Below are 13705 nucleotides of genomic sequence, written 5' to 3' on the forward strand. Positions count from 1 at the left end.
TCAGCTTTATTAGTATGGATGACAAATTAGATGTATATGAATATATCAAGAGTAAACTCTAATTACTTAATATATGTATCCAAGTATGTGTGAAGTATTTACTTCCCATGAGTGTGTGTATGTGAGAATGTAATAAGATTGTGTGGACATCTTAATCACTTTTGTGTTGATGACATTTGCATTGTCCTGCATACGTTGTTTGTTTACCTCAGGTTAAGGTGGGTGTATTTATAATAATGCATCGTTTGTTTAGTTTCTTCTTTTTGTGCACACTTGTATACTAACGACAATAAGAATATTGAAATCAAAACACATAAAGATTCTGCTGCTCTACAACACGCTGTATTGTGAACAGTATGTGGACATTGTTTATTAATTTACTCCCCTAGGCTGTGATAACAGTAAACAATACACAGTGCAGCTCTGTGACTGTGTGAGGCCTGGTGTGTAACTGTGTCTGTGTGCGTGTGTGTGTGTGTGTGTGTGTGTGTGTTGTTACAGGCATTTAAATTCATACCCTGTGCGTTCTGTGAGAGGACAAACTTCCTGATCAGTTTGTCGGTGGCCTGCGTGTACAGAGACAAGGCGTAGCGCAGAGACTGCAGGTCTGGACTCTTTTCCAAGAAGGTTTTCTTCAGGCCCACACCACCAGCATGGAAGTATTGCTGTGAGTCAATGAGAATTCAGAGAGAAGACACACAATCAGATTTTTAATCATATTCAGATTGTATCAAGCTTGATTTTTTGGCAGTCTGGACAGCCAAAAAACACACAAGATCCGATTTTTCCAAAGAAGATTCAGACCACATATGGAGGGGAGATGGTAGATGTTTTTTTTTTTTTCAATTCAGGGTAAGCTTAGACTTTCTTGTTCTTGTAGCTTTATTTTGAGTCCCAGACCAAATAGAAATAAAAAAACAAAAACTTAAAAGAGTTGCTATTGTAACAGAGCATACAATACCTTAATAGTGTCCAGCGCCAGCTCTATGACTGCACACTGTTTAGGAGTCAGAGCTTTGGCCTCCTCTCGCCCCATGTGCTCCTACAGGAAATGTGAAACAAACGAGTCAGTCTCTGCTGCAGTTACTGCTGAAACAAAGTCTGTACTTTTGGACACTTGTTTTCTTTTTAATCACCTTGAGCTTAGAAAGCTGCCCCAGTTCCTTAGCAGCATTGAAGATCATCTGAGTGCCCTGTCAAAGAGAGACGGACACACAGGTGAGTGAGTTTAGGATGTATAGTGGGGTCTTAAAGAGATCAGCACAGTGACTTACAGGTGAAAGGTGAGTTCAGGAGGTTTAGTGAGCTACAAACACAATAAATGAGAAATCTACAGTAAAACTACAAACTTTAAACTGACTGTTGTATTAAAAGCATGTCGACTTGTGTCTGTGGTGCACTGTGCAGTGGTATAATGCAACAAAGACAAAGAGTTACAAAACAAAACAGAACAGATTTTTGTTTTATGGCTTCTGTTAAAAACAATATTGTGTTCCTTTATGCTCATGGAGTCTGCACACACAGAAACACACACATACTTACAATAACTTAAGAAAATCAGGGTAGTAGAGAGAATGGAATAGATGGATTAATGTACAGTCACACAGATATGACCATCACTAAAATTCAGAAGGGAAAAAAGAAAAGAAGAATTGGTAATGACTATTTTAAATTAAACATCATCGCTACATACCGTCTGGTCGGTAAGTGTTGGAAGAACAATCGTTTTTTCCATTGTGTTCATCACTAGTTTCCACAACTCCTTCAGCACTCTCTTCAGGACGGTCTTCTCACAGATCTTTGCAAACAGCGACAGACTAAAACACAGACATACACAATCGCTCAGCTAAAGATGTAAACACAGAGCCACAGAGATCTGGCTTTTTGTCACTCTATCACTATACCCATTGTTCTGTTTCCTCACTGAGTTATACCCAAACTAAAATAGTCAATATTAAATTATCCTTAATGACATGAATAACAATCCAGTCAAAGACAAAGAATCTGTCTAAATATTTGACAACAGCTTTTAAGGAACATTTCATTTTAAGGCACAAGTTGAGTAGGTAGCGCTGGGGTTCTTACTTGCTGTCCAGGAAGTCCATGATGGGTTGTAAGACGTTGTCCGCCTCCTGAACCACACTGCCATTGGCTGGTACAGTCTGACCTTTGACCTGGGCTAAGATATCTCCCATCTGCCTCACGTTGTCCTCAATCTGTGGCTGGAAACTGCAACGCCACACACACTACATGAGCAACAACTGCTGGAGAAGCTAGTAGCAGCCATAGATTATATAAAGGAGGAGGCAAACCTGGAAATAAAAACTGAAAAGGCAACAGAGGTTGACTGACCCTACTTCTTCCTTGATTTATAACGTCAAAAAAAGCATTTTCCTGAGTAGTTAATGACCTCGATCACTAGTTTCAGGTCTTCTTCAATAGAACATGATGTCATGTTTGTAAATGATGTTGCGTGGCTGCATATGAGTGTACCAGTGTGATTGACAGCTGGTATTGTCTAAGAGGAGCCTAGTTGCAGGTGATGTCTGGTAATTTCCTGTTGAAAAAGCCTGAACATGGCAAAGGTCAAATCACCAAAGTTAAGGCTTTAAAACTGGAGTTTGGCTTCATATGTGCGACGTCTCTACCAGTGGCCACTTGGTTGCAGCGACTTGTAGTTTCGGGCTAAGAGTGAAACTAAAGCACATACCTGACTGCAAAGATGCGACTCAGGTCATCCATGACACTGTTGAGTTTGTTCTGCAGCTCCTTCAAGAAGTCACTCGCCTCCAGATTGAGCTGGAGGAGGATGGGATTAATACATGCGTCATGCCATAAGAGAAAGATCTGAAAAAAACAGTAACGGTGTAAATGGAAACTTACGTCTTTGCCTCCCATGGCCTCAAACATCTTCTCCAGCTGAACTCTGAGCTGCTGGATGTTATTGATGATGATACATGGCTGAGCAGAGGGAGAGAAAAAAAAATCATTGCATACACACACAAATAGCTTTTTATTGTAATTAATCAAGCTTTGTCCTCCTAACTCTTTTTTATTACTTTGCTTGCAAAAACACTTGGTCATGTGAAGCAGGACAAGGAGCTCCTGCAAAGTAGTTAACTGCTCCTCAGTGGATTCCTGGTCTCTGCGGGAGTGTAGCCCACTTTTTTCTCTGACTCTACACCACATTCAGCGAGATCGACAGCACTAATTCACTGTTTTAGTGACACTAGGCCTGGCTATTACTCTGGAGAGGAGTGCTTCACTGTGCTGAAATTAATTACTCTGACCACATATGCCAAACTGAGTACATTGTAGTCAAGTAGCAGATGAAATGTAACATTTAGAATCACTATCAGTCAAGTTCAAAACTTTCCAGTCTATTGCCTCCTGTCTGCCACATTAAAACATCTCAAAAACCTACCACTTTCTCCTTCTTGACATGATTTGGAAAGTCTTTTGCTATGATGTCAGCGTAAGACAACAAGACATTGCCGATAGTCTAGGAATGAAAAATAAAAAGAGCATTAGCAGCACACACAAATGCAGTAGCAAATGATACTTTAAAGTACTTTTAAGAGTGTCAGCTGAGGTAAAAACGTTAAATGTAGGGCTGTGTGATAAGACCAATAACATGATTACTATAAAACAAGTTTCAAATCAGTTGATATTTGATAATTATCGCGATAAAATGTCAAGATAAAATTGAACTTTGCTCCTGTGTGAAACATGAGGAAATAACGAGTTTTAAAACTAATTTATGGAAAGATAATCTAAAAAAAAAAAAGTTAAATAGTGAAACATTTTACACATCTGAGACAATGAATAGCAATTATGGGCTGTGTCACAAAGAGTACATGAATATTATATCAGAATAGAATAGATATTTTTATACTGACATTAAAGAAAATGATACTGCAATAAATATGTTGTTATTGAAGTTTTGCCCAGCCTTAGTTACTGTACATGTAAAGATGAGGAGGATAAAAGTCACCTTGGCGAATCTCTTCATGTAGTTCCCAACAATCTGTGGATCGGGACACTCCAGTTTACGGATGATTTCAAAGCTTTGATTAAGCTGAGAGAACACGTCCACCACTGAGCAGGAGAACAAAGCATGCTCAGATGTGACTTGGAACTAAAAAACGAGACAAAAAACAAAAACAGGAAAACGATGAGAAGCCGCTTCATGGTGCTGATGCTGCAGCATGACTGAAAGTGAAAGAGGTTGAATTTCAATGAGGCTAAACCTTGTGGGAAAAGTTTACATTGCTGAAACATGTCATAGACAATGAAAGTAGCTGCAATCGAAGGTTTGCTTTTTTTAAAGTGACTCCTCTGAAACCCTTTTGGACACTCGCAGTGTTGGAGGTGATCAGGGTGTTATGATGAGGTGCAGAGCCTTCATTAGCAGTGCAGCCATTAGACTAAAACTGTTCTGGTATATGACTGGGCCCGGAGAGTGCTGTTTTGCTGACACAGGAAAGCAGAAGCTGCCTCGGGCGACAGTAATTGGACCCAAAGGAGTCCTGACATATGAGACGGGAGAAGCTTCAGCAGCTTTGTATCAACCTCTTTGCCATGTGGATATGTAGGTGTGAGTGAAACAGTGTGAGTCGCCGCATGGGTGTGTGAGTATGTACATCAACGTGTACTGTAGCAACTGTTCTCTCTGCAGTGGAGGTTGTTTTTTTTTTTAAGTTGCCTTTGGTATTGAGTCGTTATTGATTACTTTGAAGCATTCAACCTGCTCCTCCTGGCCTGCAGTGTGCTGAGTCAGGAGAGATGATTCGAATGGCCTGAATTTGCATGAGAAATGGATGAATACATTTTTTGAAGGGGTGCAGCTGCATGTAGGAGGTTAAATTTATGCATTCATATTAAATTTTATTAGTGTCTCAGCAAGATCTGATGATATTTAGTCAATTGTCAGTCTCAAAACAGTTTTTTCCCCTTTAAACTCACATTTTTTTTCCAAAATGCTTAGTTATAGAAAGTTGACAGGAAACCACTAAAGGGCAGCAAGGACTGGTCTTAATATGTGTTATATATCAATATGAAGTATATTACACAGCGTCTGCAGGGTTGTGATTAGCTGTAATGTTTATGTTTCGCTTGCTGTCAAGGAATAGTGGAAGAACATTTTTTTTAAACTACATTCCACAGCCACTTTAATACACAGGACACCTAATAAAGTGCCATCTGGTGTGGTCTTTTGCAGCTGTAGCTCAATTGCTTCAAGGTTCACTGTGTTGTGTAGTCTACATAACTTGGTTGTAACGAGAGATTATTTGAGTTACTGTTGCAGAGAACTGCCACTCTAATAGATAGTGTCTCTTTTTTAGACCATTACCTGTAAACCCTGGAGATAATTGTGTATGAAAATGCCAGGAGAGCATCAGTTTCTGAAATACTCAACGTCAACCACGCCGTGTTCAAAGTCACTTAAATCGCCTTTCTTCCTCAGTTTCAACTTCATGAGTGTTTGTGTGTGGCATTTCCCGTGTTTTTGCAACAGGCAGCACTGACAGTGGGAAAGATGCAAATAAAAACAATTACCCCATCTTTTTTGTCCCTCTCCAGGGCTCCATGGAGAAAATCTCTGGACACTTCCTCATTTTCGTCCAACCACATAATGACAAATGGTTCGAACCAGCTTCAGAACAAAACAGAAATTAGAAGAGGCGAAGTGAGTCTTTGTGCCACTGTGGCAAGCGTGGCGGATACAAGTGTGAAGGAGATACTCACGCTGGATATTCAGGGACGTGCTTCTGGAAAGTGGGCAGCTCCTTGCAGTACTCATTATACAGCCACTTTACCTTGAAGTGCAAGTTCATATAATCTGCACTTTTACACAAGCGATTCTTCTCATGCTCTGAACATCAAACAGAAAGATCAAATCAGACTAATTTCCAATTTGGCTGTCCTTCTCCATGTATACTGTAATTTATACAGTGATGAAAAAAATGTCTCTGGAAAACAACTCCTGACACAAACAGGCCTGTAACCTGTGACCATTTGAATACAAATTTAACAGAACACACACAAAACTCACCCTCCATGGCATATTTCATATCTTGTGCAAACATATTCCACATGACCTCAGCGCTGATCTTGCCCACATTCAGTTCCTGAGGAAACCTATGAAAGACAGAAGAAAATATGGAATTAGCTTGAAACGATCCTCATTACCTCCTTAAATTACTTTAGTAAGTTTATTCAAGTCCTGTTACATTTACAGTTTTTTAAAAATGGCATGGGATCCACCCACCCCCTAAAGCTGTTGTAGTACAGGAAAGACTTGTCTATATTGTAAACATACAGGTTAAGGGTTAACTGTCACAGCATGTTACTGACAATACAGTACAGAAATATATTGCCACCAACAATTAGATGCTTTCTTTTTTACAGTCTGATGCTGTGAGATATTAAGGTACATCTTTATTTTCTATGAGCACTGAACTCACTGATTAAGGCAAGGAGTGTAGGAGTTTTTGTCCTCCTCTATGATGGAGACGATGAGGGTGATAAGTTTGGACCAGAAGTCTAAGTTCTTGATGCTGGGACCCTGCTCATCTGGAGGAACTGCCTTTGACTGGAAACAAAAACAGTGGCACAATGAGACCAAAGTAGAGCTATCGAACAGCAAGAACAAACTAATTTAGCTTCAAACCAAGACTTACAGGATCTGTCTGATATTCCCTATTGTAGAGGTCATGGCAGTTGTTGAAAATGTACTCATAGGTGGAGTTGAGACAGGCTTTCACGCAATCTTTCACCACTTGACTTGCCCTCGGGGGACTCTGCAGCTCCTGGACCTGAACACAAATAGAACCCAACATCTGGTTAAAAGGAAAACACCAAAGTGTCTGTCAGACATGCACACTATCAGCAGGGGGGGTTATCTCAGCGGCCCTTTAACCATAAACTCACTGAGGTGAGCAAATTCTATTAACATGCGTTAACACCCTGAGTTGCATGAGCTTGGTTTTGGTTTGAACAGGAAAATTTTAAGCTGATTCTCAGTTTGTGCCCGAGGCTACTTTTCAGAAAATGCTGGAAAAGCGTACTACGTTTATCTTGGAGTTCCATGTTGAAAATAAAGAAAAGTATGTTTAAAATAAAAAAATAAATGTTTTTTTTTACCTTCATCCTGAAGAATGTGATGCTGGTCAAGAGATCAACAGTGGACTTAAGATCCTGTAGTCTTTCAGGACTGCTGGCAGGGAAGTTATTCTGAAACCACATTCAATAATGTGTAAGATACTGTACAAAAAGCTCATCAGTTTAAAAGTTGACTGTTCCTCTGGTAGAAAGACAATAAATATGAGTAGTGGCAATTTCATTTTATTTTAAACAACAAATAGACATTATGTCATACATCGACACAGAACGGGCGTGGACTAACAAGGGGTGTTTTGCTAATAAAGTGTAAAGTTTTATACATACAAACTTTGCAAAGAATTGTTATATTAAAGAAAAAGAGTCAGTACCCGGTACATGGACAGGTCAATCCTCAGGGAGTTGTGCAGCTGATCCAGCAGTTTGACAAACCTCTCCTTCTAAACAGGAAGACACAAAAACAGAACAAACAGCTCAGACACACACCACAGCTGTGTTTGCTACATTAGACTACACAAATCTTGGGCTGGATCTGACAAGGCTCAGTTGATTGGATATTTGCAGAAGAAGGTGGGGCCAGAATAGGACAATTAGGGTTAGAGGTTTTTAAGAAAGTATTTTCCCATTTTAGTCACATCGATCAAGAGGGGACAAAAGAGAACTTAAGGAATGTATAAAAATTTCTCCCAATAGTGAGGGACTGTGGCTAAATAATTTGGGAAAAATATTTTATCAAAGTAAGAACGCACGATAATGTTGGGGCCAGTACATTATTGACTGATAACAGGAGAAATACATTACTTTTAAATATTGATAAACGGAGTTAATCAGTGGGCTATAGAGATGCACAATTTAATTCAAAATATTATGGCGCATTACCACACCAACAAAACATTAACTATTCTCTTGCAAGGATGAAAACGTTATGAACAGTTTCCGACAGGCATGGGTAACATTTTTAAAAATTTCCGTAAAGAATAGATATTTAAAAGTAGACTAATCGAATTTCAGCCTTTGCAATTTGCTAAATGGGTTGTTTAAAAGTGATATTTCGATATGAAAACAATTAACTGTTCAGCCCTATCAGGGACTCACGCCAAAGTTTGACGCAGCAAATCTGTCTGAGGCAGAAACGTTGTTGGAGGACTGGGTGGTGTGGGCGTAGTAAGCGTTGATGTTGGCCAGCAGTGTGCTCATCACCGCTGGGACTCCTGGGCACATATACTTGGATGACAAGCAGGCAAAGTGGCTGTGGGGTGGGAGTGGAGAAGAAAAACTTGCTTACTTTGATGAATAAATAGATTGTAATTATCTAACTGTGTCACAGAGCTAAAGTCAACTTGGTAGAATGTGGATTGAGTTAAAAATACAGTGTAATATTTGAAGTACTGACGTCATGGCCTGGTAGATGGACTCGACTCCATATCTCATGGCGAACTCGTCCACTATCTCTTGAGCTGTCTCCTCAAAGTACACCTTCCAGGCATCGTCCCCTTTGGCATCCGGGATTTTTACTACACCTCCATTCTGCTCCTCAGTAGTGTACTGGAACAGATGCTGAAAACAGGGAAAGGAATGATGAGTGTGCTTGTGTGTTAAAGTTCAGTCATTTGAACACTGCCAAAGGCTGCCAAAAATAATAGTTTCTCCTTACTTATTATTAATTCAATGGTTGTGACTCACAACCCTGCAGGGAAACAGGATTATATATAAACTATTTAATTGTCTGTAGGCTTTCATGACAGAGAAATATACTATGCCTAATTGCTGATGTCCCACATCCAGGATGTCCATATCAACTCTATACTGATGAAGATGCCTCAATGTTTGCAATAATTACAAATGATTATTTTATTATTATTTTAATTTGAGACAAATTGAAGATAGAATAATAAGTGTACAATCATCTGATTGTATTAATTGTTATATTTCATTACCCCAGAATGAGTCTCCTGTATTTATACCATGAGATGAGTCAGTTCTTTGGAAGCTACCATGTTTTTACAGTAGCCCACGATGGACAAAGTTAACATAGTTTTAGTTTTGATGCAAACTGAGATGCTAACTACATAGGTGAGGAAAAGGGGAAATTGAGCTACAACATGCAACTTCACCAATAAATGGTGCAAACATTTAGATATTGTACCTTTAATGTTTAATATCAAGTCCAAAAAATAATGACAACATTTGGAAGATTCCTACTGGATGTCACATTAGACTGACCTCGTGTAGACAGGTGTACTGGACATGGTATGGTGCTACCGTCTCCTCTCCTTTGATCTCCACACTGATGTGCATCCGAATGGCTCCCGACACAGCAGACTTATCTGTTCTCTTGTCTGTCAGATCAAAGTTAAACACATAACTTTTTCAGCAAACAATCGACAGCAGACAAGTTCTTCTGTTTCTTATCATTTTAGCTCAGTGTGACTTGCTTCTCTTAACTGTCCATAATTCTCCATTGCCTTTTCTTTTATCTTGCAAATCTCACCCAGGTTGTACCAGACGTCCATCTCCCCGCTCAGAGTGCGGACTTCGATGATTGTTTGACCCAGGAAGTCGTCGCTCTCACGCTTAAACCTCTGTTTCACGCGGGACTTGATGTCATCGTCCTCGTCCCAGACACGGACCTTGATGCGGTCAGATGAGTTGTGGCATTCGCTTTAAAAAAAAACAGGAAACATGATTTTACATAAAAATTTCAGCATTTCACACAATTTTGTCCTACAGTACTCACAAGTGGAAGTTTTCCTCCCAGACAGGGTTGAGGTTGCCATAGATGGTCTTGGTTCTCTTCTTGGTCTTCCCGACTTGAACAGTGACATAAGGGTCACTGGAGCCTGTTTTGTCTTTAGCCTGCAGACCCTGAGCACAAACCACTGCAGAAGAGACAAGAGACGTTTTAACAAAAACCCTGGTAGCTGCCTCCTAACATGTATTGTATAATTCAGATCATTTTAAATATATCAGTAAGAGCACCATAAATCTTATTGATGCCTCAGAATAGGACATATGCTGTAACCATCAATGTAAAAACAAACCCGTGATGCTGATCTTCGCAGACCATTTTGAGGTACCGTCAAGCACACTCTGCTTGATCTGTTTCATGTGCGTGGCGTGTGTTGATTTATCGAGGGCAAACACTTCTTGTATCAGCTCAAAGATCTCTGGTTTGTTCCTCTCTCTGATCTTCATGCGGTCCTTCAAGACCATGATGATGTTCTGGGTTCGGTCCTCCGCCCCGTGTTTGGAGCTCTTCTCTGCAGCTCCTGATGGGACAAGGGATGCAGGAAGATTGAGGCAGTAGTGTGAAATATAGTCATAGCAATATAGCCCACAGGACATGTCTCCTCTTTCATTGGAAGCCATCTTTTCAAAGCTGAGTGTCAGATTAAGATAGCATCACATCATTTTTTAAGTCTTTGACACTTTATGGCAAAGGATCATCAAACGTGACACCTGTTAATGTAATGACAAAATTGAATAGACATTCAGAGTATAAAAGACCATAAGATAATTTGGCACAAATATCTTTCACAATTCTTTGGAGAGAGAAGAGATATGAATTAGGCACCGCATAGACTGACTTAAGTCTCTGTTTGTGGAGATGAATCAGACAAAGCAGTATAGATGCAAAGGCTACGGGCAGAGGGGAGAGAGGCAAGAAACTGGGGTATGACAGCATATTACTCAGGAGATAAATTGGAAAGGAAGAAGGAGGAGAATGTGAGAGTGGATAGAGGTCAAGAAAAATGGGATGTCAATCGGGGAGAAGGATAGGGAAGAGGAGCTAAATAGGTTAATATCTGTGCTGAGTAGGGGTGTAAGAAAATATTGAAACACTAAAATATTTTGATATTTAATGGCATGATACTGCATCAATTCTTTGAGACGCTGTTAACAGTGATTTTGTGTTTTATTTAAAACCTATTATGAGAATTATTTTTAAATATGCTATTGTGGTGGTGACACAAATATGTCAAAATGTTGCACCGCTTATTACTATTAACATATTGCAATACAGTATATCATGTCATTGACCCTGTATAGGGACATGTATTGTAGTCATAGACCAAGTATAAATATACTGAATAACCATTGGGGTTGAATCCACTGGTTGCAATAAGAACTCGCTTTATGGGAAAATCAGCCTACTTTTGCTAGATTTATAAAGTCATAACATTTTCCTATGGAGTTAATATTTTTCTATTGTCTGAGGAAAACAGACAATAAAATATGAAACATACAATACATGGGGACACTAATGTGACTAATCTCAAAATCACACATCTCAAGAGACCAGATTCTTCGATTATGTCACGTGACTGTATGTATGGCTGTGATGCGTGTGTATACCCGGGTACAAATAGGTGAATATGTATTACAGTGCTACAGTGACACATGCATGCATGTTTCTTACTCTGCAGACAGTCGGCGTTGAGTAGATCCTGACACTTTTCGTGACATTTGACGCCACACTCAGAGCAGCGCATGCCTTGGCGGGCGATACCCCAAAGCAGCCCCTCACATTCATAGCAGTAGGTGGGGGTGGTGGCTGTCCACACCTCAAAGTTGTGTGGCGTGGTGGAGGAGATGGGGTAGATCAGAGCCTGCAGGGTCTTTTTATAAACATGGCTCTTCTGCAAAGAAGAAGGGGAGGAGAAATGAACTGTGAGTTTGATACTAAGATCGAATAGAAAATGGAAAAACGTGAACTGAATTGTGGAAAAGGACACCCACCAGCTCTTCATTGCCAAGAGTGGTGGAAGCCATGGCTGATGTGATTCCAGCTTTCCGAGAATTCTGCACTAGCGACTGCGAAAAAGGAAAAGAGAGAGTGTTTATCTTAAAATGTTGACTACACTGTGGATGTCAGCTATATATTTGTCAGCTATATATTTGGGACAAACAAGGACTCACCATGGCCTGATAAGACCCAGCAGTGATGAAACAGAGAGAAAGAAACAGATGTGAACATGTCAGGAATTGTTAAATGATTCTTTATGGTGCATTGTGTGCATGAGCATGTGCACCAGTGTCCCAGTGCACCTGACAGGTACTGCTGACAGGTATTACTGTAATTACATTAACGCCACAGATATGCAAGCTTATAATTTAGTAACAAAACAAATATAGACAGTGAAAGGTAAAATAGGAAGCTGTTCAGATGTTTTATAGAGGATTTACTCACATGCCAAAGAGGCAGAAATAAAGATATTTGTCTAAGAATAAGATTTAAAAATAAACAATTATATAAATACCGGGTGCATATTATGTGTGTGTGTGTGTGTGTGTGTGTTTCTTACCAGATCTCTCACAAGTGGAATAGCTTTCCTTTTACGAAGGTCAGGCATGCTGTCAATACTGTAGAGTGCACCACCCATTCTGGATAAAACAAAAAACATTAATTATGAAATCATAAGTATCTGCAGTCGCCTCGATCATAGTTTCTTGGTGTGATCTCATATTTTGTTACCATAAGGCTGATGTGTTTGACACACTAATTGACTCAAGGACTTCTCAAGGACTTTACTGGAGAGTTTGATTACAGCTCAAATTGTGGAAGTGACACTCCATGCATCTGGGTGTAATTGTTGGGTTTCTACTTGGCTAGCTTAGCACTGTTCCACTTTGAGGTCTGCCTCATCTACAAATGACCTGCCAGCTAAGTCAGGGCAGCCTACCGCAGCTCAATACTCACTGGCCAAATGCCATAAGTGGAATGAGAAAAGGAGGAATCCCTGACTAAAGAAGGGCATTTTCAATCGAAAGGAACGTTGGCAGGTTTCCATAATGATCTGAGGATAATTTTGACCGAGTTTAATATCTGGAGTTATTTCATGAACTTGACTTTAATATTGTATACTATGTAGAGTAACAGCAGACACCCACCCTCCTTTACCAAACCACAGCGAGTTGGAGGTCTCTCCTCGAGCCTGAGAGAGAAAAATAAGTAAATTCAGTGAAATACAAAGGCAGTCTTGCAGTCCTTGCAGACTTCACATATAAAAAAACCCACTGTCATCAAAAATATAATAAATAAAAAAATAAAAAAATAAAATACTGCTACTTTATAGATCTAATTGGTGATATAACAGTGCAAACAGATGCTTTGGTTTAAATTTGAAATCAAATGTGTGTGGGGAGAATCACAGTGTATCACAGTCACTTAAATCATATTCTCAGAAGACAATTGGCATGAACATTGATGAGCAGAATGATGGCATGTGTGTTTTTTACACAGTGGGGAATTAAACAAGAACTCAGTCACATCTCTGCTTCCTTGTTCCTCTAAGACTTTGTCACTGGCTCTTGTTTACTTCTCCTAGTCCATGTCTGCCTTTATTTACTCTAAAAAGTCATTCTTCATCCACCCACCAGATGTCACAACTTTTTCTCCACAGTCTTGCTCACTGTTGTCCCATTTTTCAGTAGTACTTTCCTGTCCACTCAGCACACCTCTTCCAAGGCATAAACATAATCAGTGAAATGTGAACACTGGTTCGTTTTATTATGAAAGAGTTTCTATGTGTAAATGTATTAGTTTACCAAGATGGCAGGTGTGCAGCTGACGTATGACTGC

The 13705-nt window shown here is 39.7% G+C and overlaps 1 protein-coding gene across 4 annotated transcripts in view; it reads right to left on the reverse strand.

Moving 5' to 3' along the window:
- LOC122770927 (protein unc-13 homolog A-like) overlaps positions 1 to 13705 on the reverse strand; it is a 32419-nt gene that overhangs the window by 4259 nt on the left and 14455 nt on the right. For 2 of the 4 annotated variants that reach the window (XM_044028182.1, XM_044028175.1), the window contains exons 12-38: positions 13015 to 13058; positions 12429 to 12507; positions 12043 to 12048; positions 11863 to 11937; positions 11543 to 11762; positions 10164 to 10391; positions 9860 to 10001; positions 9614 to 9783; positions 9346 to 9461; positions 8516 to 8679; positions 8218 to 8371; positions 7494 to 7562; positions 7147 to 7236; positions 6684 to 6818; positions 6468 to 6595; positions 6056 to 6141; positions 5749 to 5875; positions 5560 to 5656; positions 3995 to 4138; positions 3425 to 3502; positions 2884 to 2961; positions 2711 to 2799; positions 2086 to 2229; positions 1694 to 1817; positions 1137 to 1193; positions 962 to 1042; positions 518 to 665 (exon numbers count right to left, since the gene is read on the reverse strand). In XM_044028182.1, coding sequence (XP_043884117.1) covers positions 518 to 665; positions 962 to 1042; positions 1137 to 1193; positions 1694 to 1817; positions 2086 to 2229; positions 2711 to 2799; positions 2884 to 2961; positions 3425 to 3502; positions 3995 to 4138; positions 5560 to 5656; positions 5749 to 5875; positions 6056 to 6141; positions 6468 to 6595; positions 6684 to 6818; positions 7147 to 7236; positions 7494 to 7562; positions 8218 to 8371; positions 8516 to 8679; positions 9346 to 9461; positions 9614 to 9783; positions 9860 to 10001; positions 10164 to 10391; positions 11543 to 11762; positions 11863 to 11937; positions 12043 to 12048; positions 12429 to 12507; positions 13015 to 13058 — 3073 coding nt within the window. Of the gene's footprint in view, positions 1 to 517; positions 666 to 961; positions 1043 to 1136; positions 1194 to 1693; positions 1818 to 2085; positions 2230 to 2710; positions 2962 to 3424; positions 3503 to 3994; positions 4139 to 5559; positions 5657 to 5748; positions 5876 to 6055; positions 6142 to 6467; positions 6596 to 6683; positions 6819 to 7146; positions 7237 to 7493; positions 7563 to 8217; positions 8372 to 8515; positions 8680 to 9345; positions 9462 to 9613; positions 9784 to 9859; positions 10002 to 10163; positions 10392 to 11542; positions 11763 to 11862; positions 11938 to 12042; positions 12049 to 12428; positions 12508 to 13014; positions 13059 to 13705 lie in introns of all 4 variants that reach the window. The other 2 variants (XM_044028168.1, XM_044028160.1) reach the window with 1 other exon arrangement.

The sequence above is a fragment of the Solea senegalensis genome, linkage group LG1 (assembly GCF_019176455.1).
Source record: "Solea senegalensis isolate Sse05_10M linkage group LG1, IFAPA_SoseM_1, whole genome shotgun sequence".
In the NCBI taxonomy this organism is placed as follows: Eukaryota; Metazoa; Chordata; class Actinopteri; order Pleuronectiformes; family Soleidae; genus Solea; species Solea senegalensis.